Here is a 14,162-nt window from a genome sequence, read left to right on the forward strand (position 1 = left end):
ATACCTACTTCCAGGTTGACCATGGGGAGGTGTGGATAAAGTGCCTTGAAAAGCTGGCCCTGGGGTGCTGCAGGTTCAGATCCATGACCAGCTTTGAGCTTTGCAGGAGGAGGCAGTCAGATCTGGGACCCACTCAGGGACCAGGAACCTAGGGCAACACTGGCAGCTCATACACAGAAAGGTAGAGCCTGCCCTTCTCCAAATAACTGAGGCCAGAACATCAAACCTTCTGTTGGCTGGAGGGGAATGGCAGTGTCATCCTGTGCCTGAGGTCAGAGAAAGCTGGGTTCCAAAGCAGCCCTATCAGTGTGTAATGAGAACTGTGCTTACTGATGCCAAGAAGCTCAGAATCAAATCTGACGCTCAGCTGTAGCAACTTTTATGATTAGCATATTTGAATTGGTTCCATTCCTTGGTTCTGAGTTTTCTCTTTTAATAATATATGTATCTTTTATTGTATATATATCCTTTATTATAAGTAGTATATAGACATGTATGCATGTATACTTTATTATAAGTGGAGTCAGATCCTTTTTGGGAGATGTAATTTTCGGCCCAATAGAAGTGGCTGGGTGATGATAACATTTAAGATTCATTGAACTTCCCTGGTGGTCCAGTGGTTAAAGAATCTGCCTGCCAACGCAGGGGACATGGGTTCTATCCCTGCTCTGAGAAGATCCCACATGCCTTGGAGCAACTAAGCCCATGCATCACAACTACTGAGCCCGCACTCTAGGGCCCGCAAACCGCAACTACTGAGCCGGTGAGCCCCAACTACTGAAGCCCGAGCGCCTAGAGCCTGAGCTCAACAAGAGAAGCCACTGTAATGAGAAGCCCAAGCATTGCAACGAAGAGAAACCCCCACTTTCCGCAACGAGAAAGGCTTAGAGCAGCAATGAAGATCCAGCACAGACAAAAATACATAAAATTTAAAGCAAGATTCATTAATTAACTCAAAGAGTTCATCTTCAAATAATCTTTTTTAGCATCTATCTCTTTGGGATAATTCACAAGCCTAATAAATCTGGGTTATAGCCTTAGACCCTCTGTGGTCTTTGAAGTTGTTTAATCTCAAGTCTCAGGATAAAAATCACTGCCCCATTTACTGAATAAAGTGCTACAGGGATCAAATAAAATAATGAATTCCTTTGAATTGAGGCTTTTTTAAGAAGTACAAGAATGGTTCAGCCATTCTTAATGTACAAATCATTGTTGCTTGATGAGGAAGATCAACTGGGAGGAGTGAGGAAGAAGATGAAAGTGTATTACACACTTTGCTTGATATTTTCTAGTGGCTCCTCTGGATCCCTTCTCCACCCAGCCCTACATCCTAGGAGGCTGATCCCCTTGGACTGCGTTAATCCACCTGTTTTGCCCTCTTAGCTGCAGCCAATAGGAAACACTGGCAGGAGACCAGAAGAGAGAGCAGTTAGGGGATCTTTTCTCTTAGGAGCCACAGGTTTGTGGTAGCATCCTTCTACTGAAAGCCACAGCTCCTGGGAGAAGCCCTCTCCCGCAGCCAGCTACCAAAACACGTATCTCCAGCTCTCGCCAGCTTTTTGTAACCACTCCCTACGTAATGGCTCCCTCTGCTGGTAACGCCTCACCACCACTCTATGTTCTTTAGTCCTCCCCACTCTAGTCAAGGCTCTGGTTTTTCCTGTGGTCATGTATGGATGTGAGAGTTGGACTCTGAAGAAAGCTGAACGCTGAAGAATTGATGCTTTTGAACTGTGGTGTTGGAGAAGACTCCTGAGAGTCCCTGGGATGGCAAGGAGATCCAACCAGTCCATTCTGAAGGAGATCAGCCCTGGGTGTTCCTTGGAAGGACTGATGCTGAGGCTGAAGCTCCAGTACTTTGGCCACCTCATGCGAAGAGTTGACTCATTGGAAAAGACTCTGATGCTAGGAGGGATTGGGGGCAGGAGAAGGGGACGACAGAGGATGAGATGGCTGGATGGCATCACCAACTCAATGGACGTGAGTTTGAGTGAACTCTGGGAGTTGGTGATGGACAGGGAGGCCTGGCGTGCTGCGATTCATGGGGTCGCAAAGAGTCGGACAGGACTGAGTGACTGAACTGAACTGAACATCTTTGTAAATAGTTGCTTGAATAAACTCTCTTAATTACTCTGATGGAGGGCGTCTGTTTCCTTTTGGAATCTGGTTGTGTCCCCTCAGAGGCACAGCCATCATAAAACCTCCTTAGGGTAGATATCATTGCTCATTTTATAGATGAGAAAAAGACACGGTTAAATACATTTCCCAAGGTCCTGTAAACTGTAACCTATACAGCTAGGTATCAAACCTTTGTCTTACGTCCTTTCTATCCATCTCATGTACTCTTCTATGGGTAAAGGGTTTTCTTTTTTGATACTTTATTAGGACCTATAGAATAATGCTCAATGACAGCTTGTGGTGAAGACATCTTGTCCTTTACCTTAAAGGGAGGACTTCCAGAGTGTCACAGTTAAGAATGATGTTTGCCATTGATGGATTTGTAGTGGATACCCTATATACAGGGTCACAACGAAGTTGTCCTGTATTCCAAGTTTTGCAAACTTTAAACTTTTCTTAGATCGCTGAATACTTTCTTTTTCTGTGACTACATGAATGAATGTTGGCTTTTCAACTTCAATGTGATATATGATGAGTTTAGTTCTGGGCAGGTGCAGATCATCAAAGATCTTGGTGATGGAAGAGATGTGAAGAGAGGAAGCTGGAATTTCCATCTTCATATCCACTGAACTTGGAAGCTTGAACCTAATCACCTCCCCAGAAGGTCCTTCCATGCTCTGCCGTTAAGAGAGTGGAGAGTTTCTCATCGGCCTGGGGGGAACCAGTCTCCTGTGGTGCCTCTTCTGGCCACTATATAGCATGGGGCTACAAAAACCTGTCTGATCTCTCTTCCTCTGGAGAGCCCTTAGGACATGGCCAGAGGACCTGTGTCAGGTATTTTCATCATCTCAGTTCTTTCTGAACGCGCAAGGAATGTTCTCTAGGCTTGCTTTAAATGTGATGTCTACAGCTGAAGTCAGCACTGCAGGCCTGGTTCAAATACTGTTAAATGGGGGGACACTCCCTTCCTCGCTCTAGACATTTTATCTTTTACAGCCTGAGATCCCATCAGCTTTTTTTCCCCACAGTATTGTTGCCCAGTGGCCCTGCCATTTAACTAAATCCCCGTGGTTTTCCTCCATATAGGTCTTGACTTATGACCTCCCTGACTGTGTGGTTGGATGGTAGGAACCATGGTCAGGTCCTTGTATTGACCTTTGTTGAATTTCATGCTATTAGAGCCAACCTGTCAAAATCTTTTGGATCCATATACTGTTATTCAGCAATATGACATCCCACACAGCTTTGTTGTCTGATACAATCATCAAAATCATAGAGGCAAAGAGTAGAATGGTGGTTCCCAGGGGCTGGGGGCAGGGGAGAGGGAATAGGGAGTTGAAAGAAAAAGAACTCAGGAGGAAGAGGAATCTCTGGGATAGAAATAGGAAGGATTCAGTGGTGAGGGGATAAAAAGTGTGCCAATAAAGATCTGAGATGGACAGGAGGGGTTCTGAAGTTGTTACTGGATGAGCATCACGCCAGCAGAGGGGCTGGTGGGGTCCAGCGGGGGTGGAGGTGTATTTTGAACCTGAGCGAAGGCGAAGCAGTTTGGAGTCATTTCTGGAAGCGAAACGTGAAGGACCAACAGGGAACAGGTGAAGGAGGTCCCCATGGGCGATGGATGAGTGCTCAGGGGTGGTTAGTCTTGGGTCTTTCTCCAGCAGTGCTTGGCTACCTAGGAACAGAGGTGGGGAAAGCAGACGGGGTGTTGGTGGTGATCCTGCATGTGGGCTTCTCAATGTGGGGGAAGAAGCTTGGGGTCCTGACAAGGTCTGAGGAGGGCAGGGCAAGACACCCTCTCTGTCTACAGTTAAGTTTAGGAGGAGGGCTCTCTGGATGCAGCTTTGCTTTCAGGAACCAAATTGTGAGGGGTGGCTGGGAGGCTTGTGAATTGTAGTTTGCTGTAAGACCTGAGTCTGCCCCGGGTCAGGGACTTGAGCCCCGAGGGCTGCTTTGCCCCCATAGGAACACCTGTAATGTAAGAGGGGTGAGAAAAAGTCTTACAGATTGGTTAGGGTGGTTTGGGGTGAAAAACATCTGCAATGCTTATTTTCAGGGCAAGTCTAAAGGGTCTTCAAGATACTTTCACAGTTTTCCTATTGACAGTGAGATAGTCTGGTTGGTATTCAGTCTTCACAGCAGGCTGGGACATGGCTAGAATTTACCAACTTATTTTAAGTAGACTTTAACTGCCACAGAAGCTGCTACACAGTAATGATTGCAAACCACATGCACCATTTCTTTCCTGCAGAACCTTCAGTCAGAAAATCTCCCTGCTGTTCTCAGGCGTAGCTTTGCTCTTTGTTTTTAGGAATGAGAATGAGGGGGGCAGTTTTGGGAGCCAAGTAAATTTTTATCAGTATTCAGGAAGGAGGAAAATGATGGACTTTAACACACTGAAAGATGTAAAAATTACATTTATCTTTGCATGACAAAGAGGCTTCAGTTCCAAATTTACTGCCCCCAGGAGCAGTTTTGCTTGAGTAAGAACAGCTAAACTGGCAATTATTCTGACATCACACTAATGCAAGGGAGCTCGAAGCTCTGTCCCCTGAGAGAATTTTAGGAAGGCAAGCCACGCAGTTCAATGGGCTCAAAGCCGCTCAAGGAAGTTGGGGATTCTGAGTTTTAACTCTGGACTTTCTATATGATTCAACATTTTGGTAACTGGGACCATCTTGACAATGATTCATTTTGTATCCCCAGAACCTGGCATGCACTGGTGCTTCATGGGTTTAATACACAACAAATCACCACTGGAATAGAAACTGGGAGGCACATGGTGGTACGCACTTCACAGCATCACCTCCTAGTTTCTGCGTTATTAAGAAAAGGAAAATAACCACGATGGCTGGAGTGGTGGTGAAGAGCCTGTGTTCTGGAAGTAGACTGTTGAGAGTGAATCCATGTTCAACTGTCAACTCGTCAGAGAGCTCCACTGGGCAATCTTCATCTGTAAAGTAGGACAATATACTTGTGCCTACTTCACAGATGATTTGGAGGAAGAAATGAGATAATACAGGCAAAGCCTCTGGCATATGGCAAAATCACAACGATGCAAGGGAGTGGGAGTCTTATAGCCATTATCATGGTTACATTTTTCTCTAATCCTCCTAAAGATTGACTTCTCAATCCTGGCTTGCACCCTGAGGTTTTCCTAAGTACCCCAAACATGCAGGATGTCCCTGTTCAGAGAGAAGGCATGAGGATCAGCTAACTCACAGAAGCCGGCACCATGCGCAGGTCACGGTACTTCCTCAGTTGGTGTTTACAGAGAGGACGAATGTTGAAGGAACCTGCTCTTGACTTCTGGGAACTACAGTGAGTTGCTCAGCTGTGTTCAACTCTTTGTGACCCCATGGACTGTAGCCCACCAGGCTCCTCCATCCATGGGATTCTCCAGGCAAGAATACTGAAGTGGATTGCCATTTCCTTCTCCAGGGGATCTTTGCGACCCAGTGATCAAACCTGGGTCTCCCACATTGCAGGCAGACTCTTTACCATCTCAGCCACCAGGGAAGTCTCCTAGTTAATTAAAAAATGCCCAAAGAATCAGAATTGGTAGATCTGGGCAGAATGCACGCCATAGGATTTTAAACCAATTCCCCCAGTGGTTCTGATGCAACACTTTAGGGCAGCCTAAAAGCCTCCACTGAGAAACTCCAGGGGTTGCTTAAAAGTGTGATCTGTGCTGATGTTCTTTTACCTTTAGGTTTCCTTCTGTCTTCAGTGAGTGAAAGAGTGAAAGAAATGAAATCACCTTCAGTCATGTATTGGGTTGGGAAGGTCTGAGCCCAAGAAAATTCTGGGGCTCAGAACTTGAGCCCTAGAAGTTGGGTGGTACAAGCATGGACACGCTTAAAGGGTTTGCCACAGAGATCTAGAGTTATGTGGACATCCTGTTTGTCTGGAAAACCTCCAAAAGGGCTATTCTTTCGATTGTTAAGCTAGAAGCCTATCTGTTTCTCGGTCTAACATTTCAGGATGACTGAATTTTCCACTTCAGAATTAAAGGAAGAAATGCTCTGCAATGCCATTATAAATAATTCAAAATCCAAGAGGGTTTATGGCCTGTAGTCACACTGCAAGTCCAGGAAGGATGTGTCTAGATCAGCAATATATGTATATTACTAGGAAATAAATGCTAGGCTCATCAGTCTGGAGGGGAGACATGTCTGTGTATTTCTATGATTTGTTTAAGGAGTTACACTTTGCCAGAGTCTGGCTACTACCTCTCACCTCCAGTTGAGGTCACCAGTCTGTTTTATTACCACACGGTGCTACAAGTTACCACTCTGCCTTCCCCACTAATCTCTTATTGTAGATGTTGCCTTGAACTGGTCTTAAGATTCAATTATTAATCAGAACTAATTTAACAGGCTGTTGATGCCAGGAATGAAATTTTTTAAATTTGCAAAGCTGGGATAAGCTGATCAAGGAGAATGGTATGATTTCACAGGAAATACATTAAGCTTCCCGTGACTGCCTAAAGAGCTTACCAGGGTTCATGGGAATGCAGAGAAAGGTGTGTTTGGGTGGATGGTTACTGGTCCACAGAGAGTAATTAGGAGGAATTTGCAAACACAGCAGGCCTCAGTTTAGCCAAAATTTTCTTAACCTGTAAGGATCAAAATGCTACTATACTCTTAAAAAAATCTTGTTTAAAATGTAGCACCACAAATTTTACTTAGACAAATGGTACTCCAGAGATATTTTCTGCACTGAAATCTGTTTTATTTCCTTTTATCATACCAAAGTGGTGAGATGTTATAATCTTATTATCTTTGAGGCACCAGACTTCAGACAGGAGGCTGATAAATGACCTAAATCATTTGCCATATACTGGAAATACAGAGGAATCTGTGTTAAGTGTGAGAAGCTGTTTTTGAAGACATTTTCTCATCAATTAATGAACTGACCTCACCCCAGAACTCTCACACTGCCCTGTGCTTATCTGAGGTTACCTAGAAATATGATGGGTGCTCATCTAAATGCAAGAATCTGTTTTTTTTCATTTTTCTGTTTCCTCCTTTTTTTTTCCGCCTGTAGATGAACGTTGAGGAAGGTTGACATTACTTTTAGTCACAGACGGGGACCTCCCCATCCCGTCGCAGGATTAGAATTTGTTCTGTAATATGGTGCAAGCTTTAAGTGGTCATGTGCAAGTCAGGAGGGACTGCGAGCCGCACCATTTGCAGACTCAGTGTTAGACGAAAATTGTTCAAAAAGCAGAAAAAAGGGCCATTCAAGATATTAAAATACAAAGTTTTTTCTTTTTTTTTTTTTCCTGTGGTCGCTCTCTCTTGCCTCGTCATGAAGTTTGTTTCCACTCTTTCTTTTTGCTTATTGTGGTAATAGACATGTAACATAAAATTTGCCACTTAACCTCTTTTACATTTACACATTCCATGCACATCTTAAGCAATACAGTTCAGCTGTATTAAATACATTCCCATTGATGAGCAACCACCACTGGCCATGGTGCTTTTTACTTCCAATTTAATGTCCCTCTGAGTAAATAAAAATTAAAAATTTAAACAGCATGAATTTTACTATGTGTTTTTACATCATGCAATGCCAGTTTTAAATGCAAATATCAGAGCATTTAACTTTTTTGTGCAATCACTTAAATCACACAAATATATTTTGTCCCTGAGGGGTGCCTTGAGCTAGCCAGAAAAAGTAAATACAGACAGATTCAGGAAGACTGGGAAGGAAGAGAGGGTTCCCCAGGCACAGAGTGGGCTCCAGAGAGTGGCGGGGTTGGGCCTCTGGCTCGGGGACACTTCAGAGCCTCACTGGCACCCAGGAGCCTTGTCCTGCATGCTTCTCATCCCTGATGGCTGCTGCTGTTCCCCCTCTCGCCAGCTGAGGGTCACACTGTTCCCTGGCTTGGGGAAGGCCTTGGGGTTCTCCTCTTCCCGTCATGGGATACACAGGTGGGAATCTCCAGCCCTCAGCAGATGGGTGGACCCCCCCACCCCGGGTACTGCAACCTCTGCACTAGGTAAATGGGTCAGGGCGGGCAACAGGTTCTTCCCTCACTGAGTTGCGGCCTCCTATCCACTGTCCACCAGACACGCTGCAGCAGGACCCAATTTCAAGGTGGGGGCTGCAGAGCTTTCAGCCCTAAGCATGGGGCCCTTCTGAGCCTGGGACCCTGTGGGACTACCCTGGTCGTGCACTCATAGTGCCCCGGGTACAGGAGCAAGAACAAGGAAGCAAGAGGAGGCTCGGCGCTACCCACCTGCGAGGCCGGCCCCACCCACCCCAACTAGCAAATGGGGTCCTTCCTGACCCAGGGGCAGCCCTGGGAAGAGCAGACTTATTCTCTGGACAAAAGCTTTCTCTTCTCTTTACTACTGCCCTGTTGGCAGCATTTTCCCCTTTTATTCTTCCTCTTGCTTCCTGCCGACTTAAGCCTGGTGCTTTTACCAGACCCCAGGGCTGGGGACAGTGTGGCTTGCACTCCTTCTGAACACAGAGTTTAAAATTCGACACTGTTTGTGGCTTCTTTTTGAATTTTCCTTTGCTGCTCTTCCCCTTCCTTGCTTCCCTGCTGTCTCCCTCTGTCTGAGCGAGGGGAGACGGGAGATCTGTCTTTTAATTATGCTTTACAGTAAATTAAGGTGACATTCCCTGCCTGGCAGGATGCCTGTGGTTTCAGCAGTTAATGCTGGTGAGGCTCTTTGGGCTCCTGGGGTGGGGTAGGGGAGCTGCTTTTCAGGACTATGGGAGGCCAAACAAGAAGAGGAGAGGGGAGAAAAAGCTGGAGAAATTCACAGAAGCACAGAAAACACAGAAAGGAAGCAGGAGGAAATGGGTGAGGGAAGAAGATGGAACGAAAATGTCAACAAAGGAAGGGAGGAAAGGAGGAGGGGGAGGAGGAAAGGGAGCGAGTACGTTTGCCTGCTCTACCCACGTGGTTTGAAAGACTAGAGGCTTGACTTGGTAAAGATGCTGCCCCAAGCAGACATACTCATGCACACAAGCCTCTTGACAAGGACTGAGAATCCTGGGTGGAGACAAGGAATGTCAGTACCACATCTCTCACTCTGTTCCTGTCAGATTCTTGAAAATGTGAGTGCTTAGGGGTCCTGAAATGTGCTTAAGAGTCTTCTCAGAGCACAGCCCAATGAATTAGCACCCCATGAAGGTGTGGGTGCTTGGCAGAGAACTGGGAGGGGGATGTGTGTTTAAATGGGAATGTTCAATGGGATAGAAGAACGCTGGCAAATCCACCCCCCCCCCCCCACCCCGGATCTCCCAATAGGACCCACAGCTGTGATGAGAAGACCTGGGACTTTTCATTCACAAGAATCTTCACAAAAATGAACTCTATTTTTCTAGAGTGATCAAGGCAGGTGCCATAGAAGCCAACTGCACTCATAACCTCAAGTCTTGAAAATTCTTTCCTCCTAACAGTATTAAAATGAACCGAAGTCTTGGGCCTCACTGAGAAGGTACCACTAAATCTCAAATTGTTCAAGAAGGGAAAAGAAAAGGGCAACTTGCTATCTGATGGGCTGACATAGCACCCAGAGATCCAGACCCACAAGGATCTGCAGGCGTCCTGCTCTTGCTGTTCCCGCAGTAACTAGTGTCTCTTTCCAGAGGAAGGGCTTGTGTTGAATTATGATACAGACCCCACTGAGATCTTCCTCACAGCTGCAGCAACACCTCATCTGCCAAGGGAGACCTCCGTCAAAGACTCGGAGTATCTGATAGGTTTACTGAGGTTTCTCTCACGACCGGGGAAATATGAGAACACTATTTATCTCTCATTCAAGAGAGGAAGCTAACCCGTGCTGGCGAAGCTGGCTCTGCTCTTTTTAGAACAGACTTCCTCAACACGGTGGTGTGTGGATCTCTCCCATCAGAATTATACGGAATGATGGCTTATGAATCATCTTTCTGTATCCTCACCACAGAACTACTAAATCCCTGTGGGTGAGGGGGTCAGCACCCACATTTAAATAAGCTGAGAGTTTGCCATCACTTATATACTGATGTTTATGAATCACTGCTTTTAGCGGGGGGCCGCAAACCAGGGCAAGTCTCACTGTCACCTGGAAGCCTGAAAGACACAGGTGGCGGGACCCCTCTCACAGAGCTTCTGATTCAGTAGGTCCAGGTGGGGCCTGAGCATCCGCATCGCTAACAAGTTTCTGGGTGATGCTGACGCTGCTGGTCTGGGGACCACACTTTGAAAACCACTGGGTTAAACAATTAAAAACAATTTAGCCTTGTGTCAGTCAGGTGTAACCTACTTACTGCTCCCGGGAAGCCCTGAGGAACAGTGTGGGAGGCGGTGGCGGGCTGGTGTTCTGTCCCTTTGGGAGCTGAATGCCTGGGAAACAGTATAGGGTCCCCTGACCCCAAAGCCAGGTGGGTCAACACTGGGGCCCCGGGGGACAAACGTGGGCACATGTGCCGGTCAGATGCCCTTCAGACTCTAGGGAACTCAGTTTGGTTTCAGGTAACAGTGGGCTTAGGGTATTGTCTTAGGGCAAGTCTTGAAGGGTCCCGCAGATCCCAGAACTAAGCTGGGATAACCAGAGGCAGACAAGAAGGCAAAATCACCATCACCATGGCAGACAAGAAGGCAAAATCACCATCACCAACACCTGGGCATGTTCCCACATCGACAGCCTCCATGGAGTGCCAAAGTCGTGTCTGGCTGTGTTTTGGGGCTGTCCACAGAGTCTGACTTTCTCCCCTCCCACCACAGTCTCCTGTAGTTACCAGTATGGCCACTAGAGGGCTCAGCAGGACAATGATTATCCCGAAGGGGCCGGGAAGGAGCTGGAAGAGGCCTGAAACACAGGCCTGAATTTCCAAAAGCTGCTCCCTCCCATTGACAAGGTCTACTGGCATTTTTCAACCTTATGTGAAGTGCCATGCAAATGTAGCTTTAAGAGTCCGTTAGAGCAACCCTTCCAGCCAAGTTTGCTGCCTACAAAGCCTCTACTCCACCAAAATGCTGGAGCTGAAATTCTGTCCCAGTAGTACTTTTCAAGGTCACAGCTCTTAGCAGTTCTCCATTTTGTCCAGCAGCATTAAGAACCTAAGACATGCACAGGAAGTTATCCACTTCTGTATTTCCACCTCCCTGTCCTGTTCTTCCCACCCAACTCTAAATCAGCATCAGATACAGGGAAGACAGCTGCAGACCTGATGCACTATCTTGGAAATAATTGCGTGTTAATCCAGACTGGATCTATGGAAACCAAAATGGGCCACATGTTAAATCAGTGATGATCCTTTGCTTTTTAACAAAGATTCATCATAAAATGCCTTGGATTTACCATGGAAAAAGAAATCTCTATTAACACGACACAGCACATTCGGTTAATCTCTGTATTTCTAATTTTACATAAACAAGGAGTGTATCTCAAAACTCTTCTGGAAGTTTGCACACATGGGTCTCTACACTTGCCTTAAGTGACTTTCAGATTAGGTTTGGACAGCCTCAGTGACTTTCCTGGCCCCATTAGTTCATTAAGCAATACACTAAAAGGAGAAAATGTGACTTAATTCAGCTACTGAGTGTCCTTAAGTTCCAGAGCTCTAATCACCGGTGTCTTGGAAAGAGGTGGATACCAGCCAGGTAACCTCAGACTGCAGAAATCAGCATAACCGGGATGACTAAACGTGGGGTTAGCCACGTCCACCTATGATGTGGTAGGTCTGTGTGGGGAGGGCAGGCTATCTGCCTTTCTCCTGCACCTTGTCCCTCCTGCCCTCATCGTTCCTCACTTAATAACAGAGACTCACAGGGCTCTTGTTCCTCTGGGCTGTCTCTTTGCACATAGCCCAACTATAACTTTCTCCATAATCCTACAGTGAGAAATGAATACTGCTGGGAGGAAGCTGCATGGAAACAGCTGAGTTAGAAGCAAACTTATCACTTACTTTTTTGAAGCTGGCTGTTGTCAAAGTCATTTTATAGATGAGGAACCCAAGGTCCAGAGAGGCAGTGTAACTCTCCCAAGCTCATCCAGATGTAGTGGCAGAGCCAGGACTGGGACCTAGGGTCCCTTCTTGGGATGAAATCAAAGTGACTCCTTCACTTCATTCATTTCCTGGTTGTGTACAGGAGATGTACACATTTCCTGTACATTTCTCATTTCCCAAAGAGAAATGAGCTAGGGGCAGCACATTAATAGGTGCTCTGATGGGAAGAGAACTGAGTTGCAATACAGGCTCTGCCCCATTTGGCCAGGGTGCTTTCCCTCAGTCATCTGTGAATTAAGGGTTCTGGAGTGAATAATCCATCTCTAAGGACCCTTAAGCTCCACAATTCTTTGTGTGTCTAAATGATGGGTAGGGGTCCCAACACTGCAGGGGGAGTCTTAGTCACATGTGCTTAGTCACATCTCATGAAAGTCCGTGCAGTTTCCAATTCTTGTCACCACGACAAGTAACTTGTAAAGTTTCCTCCTACCCAATTTTTCCCTTTCAACACACATTTGAAACTTCAGGGAGACTGAGAAGAGGAAGTTCCATCCCTGAAGTCACAGTTAGGTGGGGAGGCTGTACTGGAAGTCAGGACTCTGTGTCAGGTGCAGATTCCTTCTCCCCAGCTGACTTATTCGGTAAATCTAGTTTATCACATTGAATTCACTCAAAGTGGAAATACGGTTTATGTAGATTCAAGGAACACCAAAAGAGAATGTCTATGTGTGCACATGCGTGTGTGTGTACAATGAAAGGCCAATATAACCCATATGTGGCTTAAACACCATTCTCCTTTCTCATTCATAATCATGTTTGTTCAATATATTTATATGTGTCCACCATATACACAGGTACAGAGAAAACAATCAACAAAGGAGAAGATTTCCACTTTTCTCCATAGCTCATTTTAACCCTGTTGCATGGTATTTATTTTCACATGGCATTCACACCTGTGAAGACTCACAGAGCAATTATCTGTTTAGGCTGGTGGCCCCAGAAGAACACCACACAGCAAAGATGCGCTGGTGACCACCGCCTGCATGAGGAGCCTACACACGTTTTCACTCTGTGGAGTAGAATGCTGCCGTGAGAATGTGGACACACGCCCAGAATCCTAAAAGCTGACAATATGAGGGCTCATTGTCAGAGAACAATAACCACACGCTTTCCCCAGGTGTCCCCAGCTCCTTCCCAGGGAGGTGCCAGGCTGACAGCGGCAGTTCTCTGGGCATTGTGGGAGAGAGAAATACAAATACAGAATCAGTAACAAAGACAGGAGCTCTATGGCTTAAAAGTGACGGTTCATGCGGCCCCACTGCCAAGCGGCGGAAGCGGGATCAGAGCAGCAGAGGAAGCATGCGGGGATGGCAGGCGGAAGCGCACGCAGCACAGCCGGCCACAGCAGCCATGCTCACACTCTGGTAGGCGGAAGCGCACGCAGCACAGCCGGCGCCACAGCAGCCATGCTCACACTCACATGGCGTGGTCTCACACTACCTTAGTGTGCTTTAAGCATGTCCATCATCTGAGAGTTTAGGAGGGAAAAACAGAAGGGTTAAAGGCACAATAAATTAAGAGCTCGCACTTTTATTTTTAAAGGTTAAAAATCACAGTGTCATTCCTGGCCATTCCATTCCCAGTGTGAAGAGAGACTCGTGACGATTCACAGTGGTGAGAAACACAGTCCTGAGAGCCAGAGTTTAGTTTCATATCTTGGTTTTGCCACTTGCAGCTGTGTGACTCCATGCCTCAGTTTCCTCATCTGTAAAATGGGTCTAATAATAACACTTACCTCATAAGACTGTGGTGAGGATGGAATAAATTAACACATGTGAAATACCTAAACAGTTCTATTCAACGCTAAGCATCATTTAAGTATTAGTTATCACTGTTGTTATTTTGATCTTTGGCTTCCTCAGGCAATATCACCCAGATTAGATGATCAAAACTTTACAGAAAGCTAATGACTCAGTAAGAATTTTGGATGCTCAATAAGAAAAACAATTAAATAAATAAAAAACATTTAGGAGAAAAAAAGAGACAAAGTTAGAAATGCACAGGTTGAGCGATAGTTTATAAATGTT

General features: G+C 46.0%; 1 protein-coding gene across 3 annotated transcripts in view; it reads right to left on the reverse strand.

Annotated features, from left to right (window-relative positions):
- The window catches only part of LHFPL3 (LHFPL tetraspan subfamily member 3), a 657,269-nt gene that overhangs the window by 89,912 nt on the left and 553,195 nt on the right, over positions 1 to 14,162 (reverse strand). Inside the window, exon 3 of one of the 3 annotated variants that reach the window (XM_070369656.1) lies at positions 13,718 to 13,853. The exons of the other annotated variants lie outside the window; for them this stretch is intronic. Within the exon in view, the coding sequence (XP_070225757.1) occupies positions 13,837 to 13,853 (17 nt within the window). The 3' untranslated portion in view covers positions 13,718 to 13,836. Of the gene's footprint in view, positions 1 to 13,717; positions 13,854 to 14,162 lie in introns of those variants that run through there. 3 annotated transcript variants of the gene reach the window in all.

Source organism: Bos mutus, chromosome 4 (assembly GCF_027580195.1).
Source record: "Bos mutus isolate GX-2022 chromosome 4, NWIPB_WYAK_1.1, whole genome shotgun sequence".
Lineage (NCBI taxonomy): Eukaryota > Metazoa > Chordata > Mammalia > Artiodactyla > Bovidae > Bos > Bos mutus.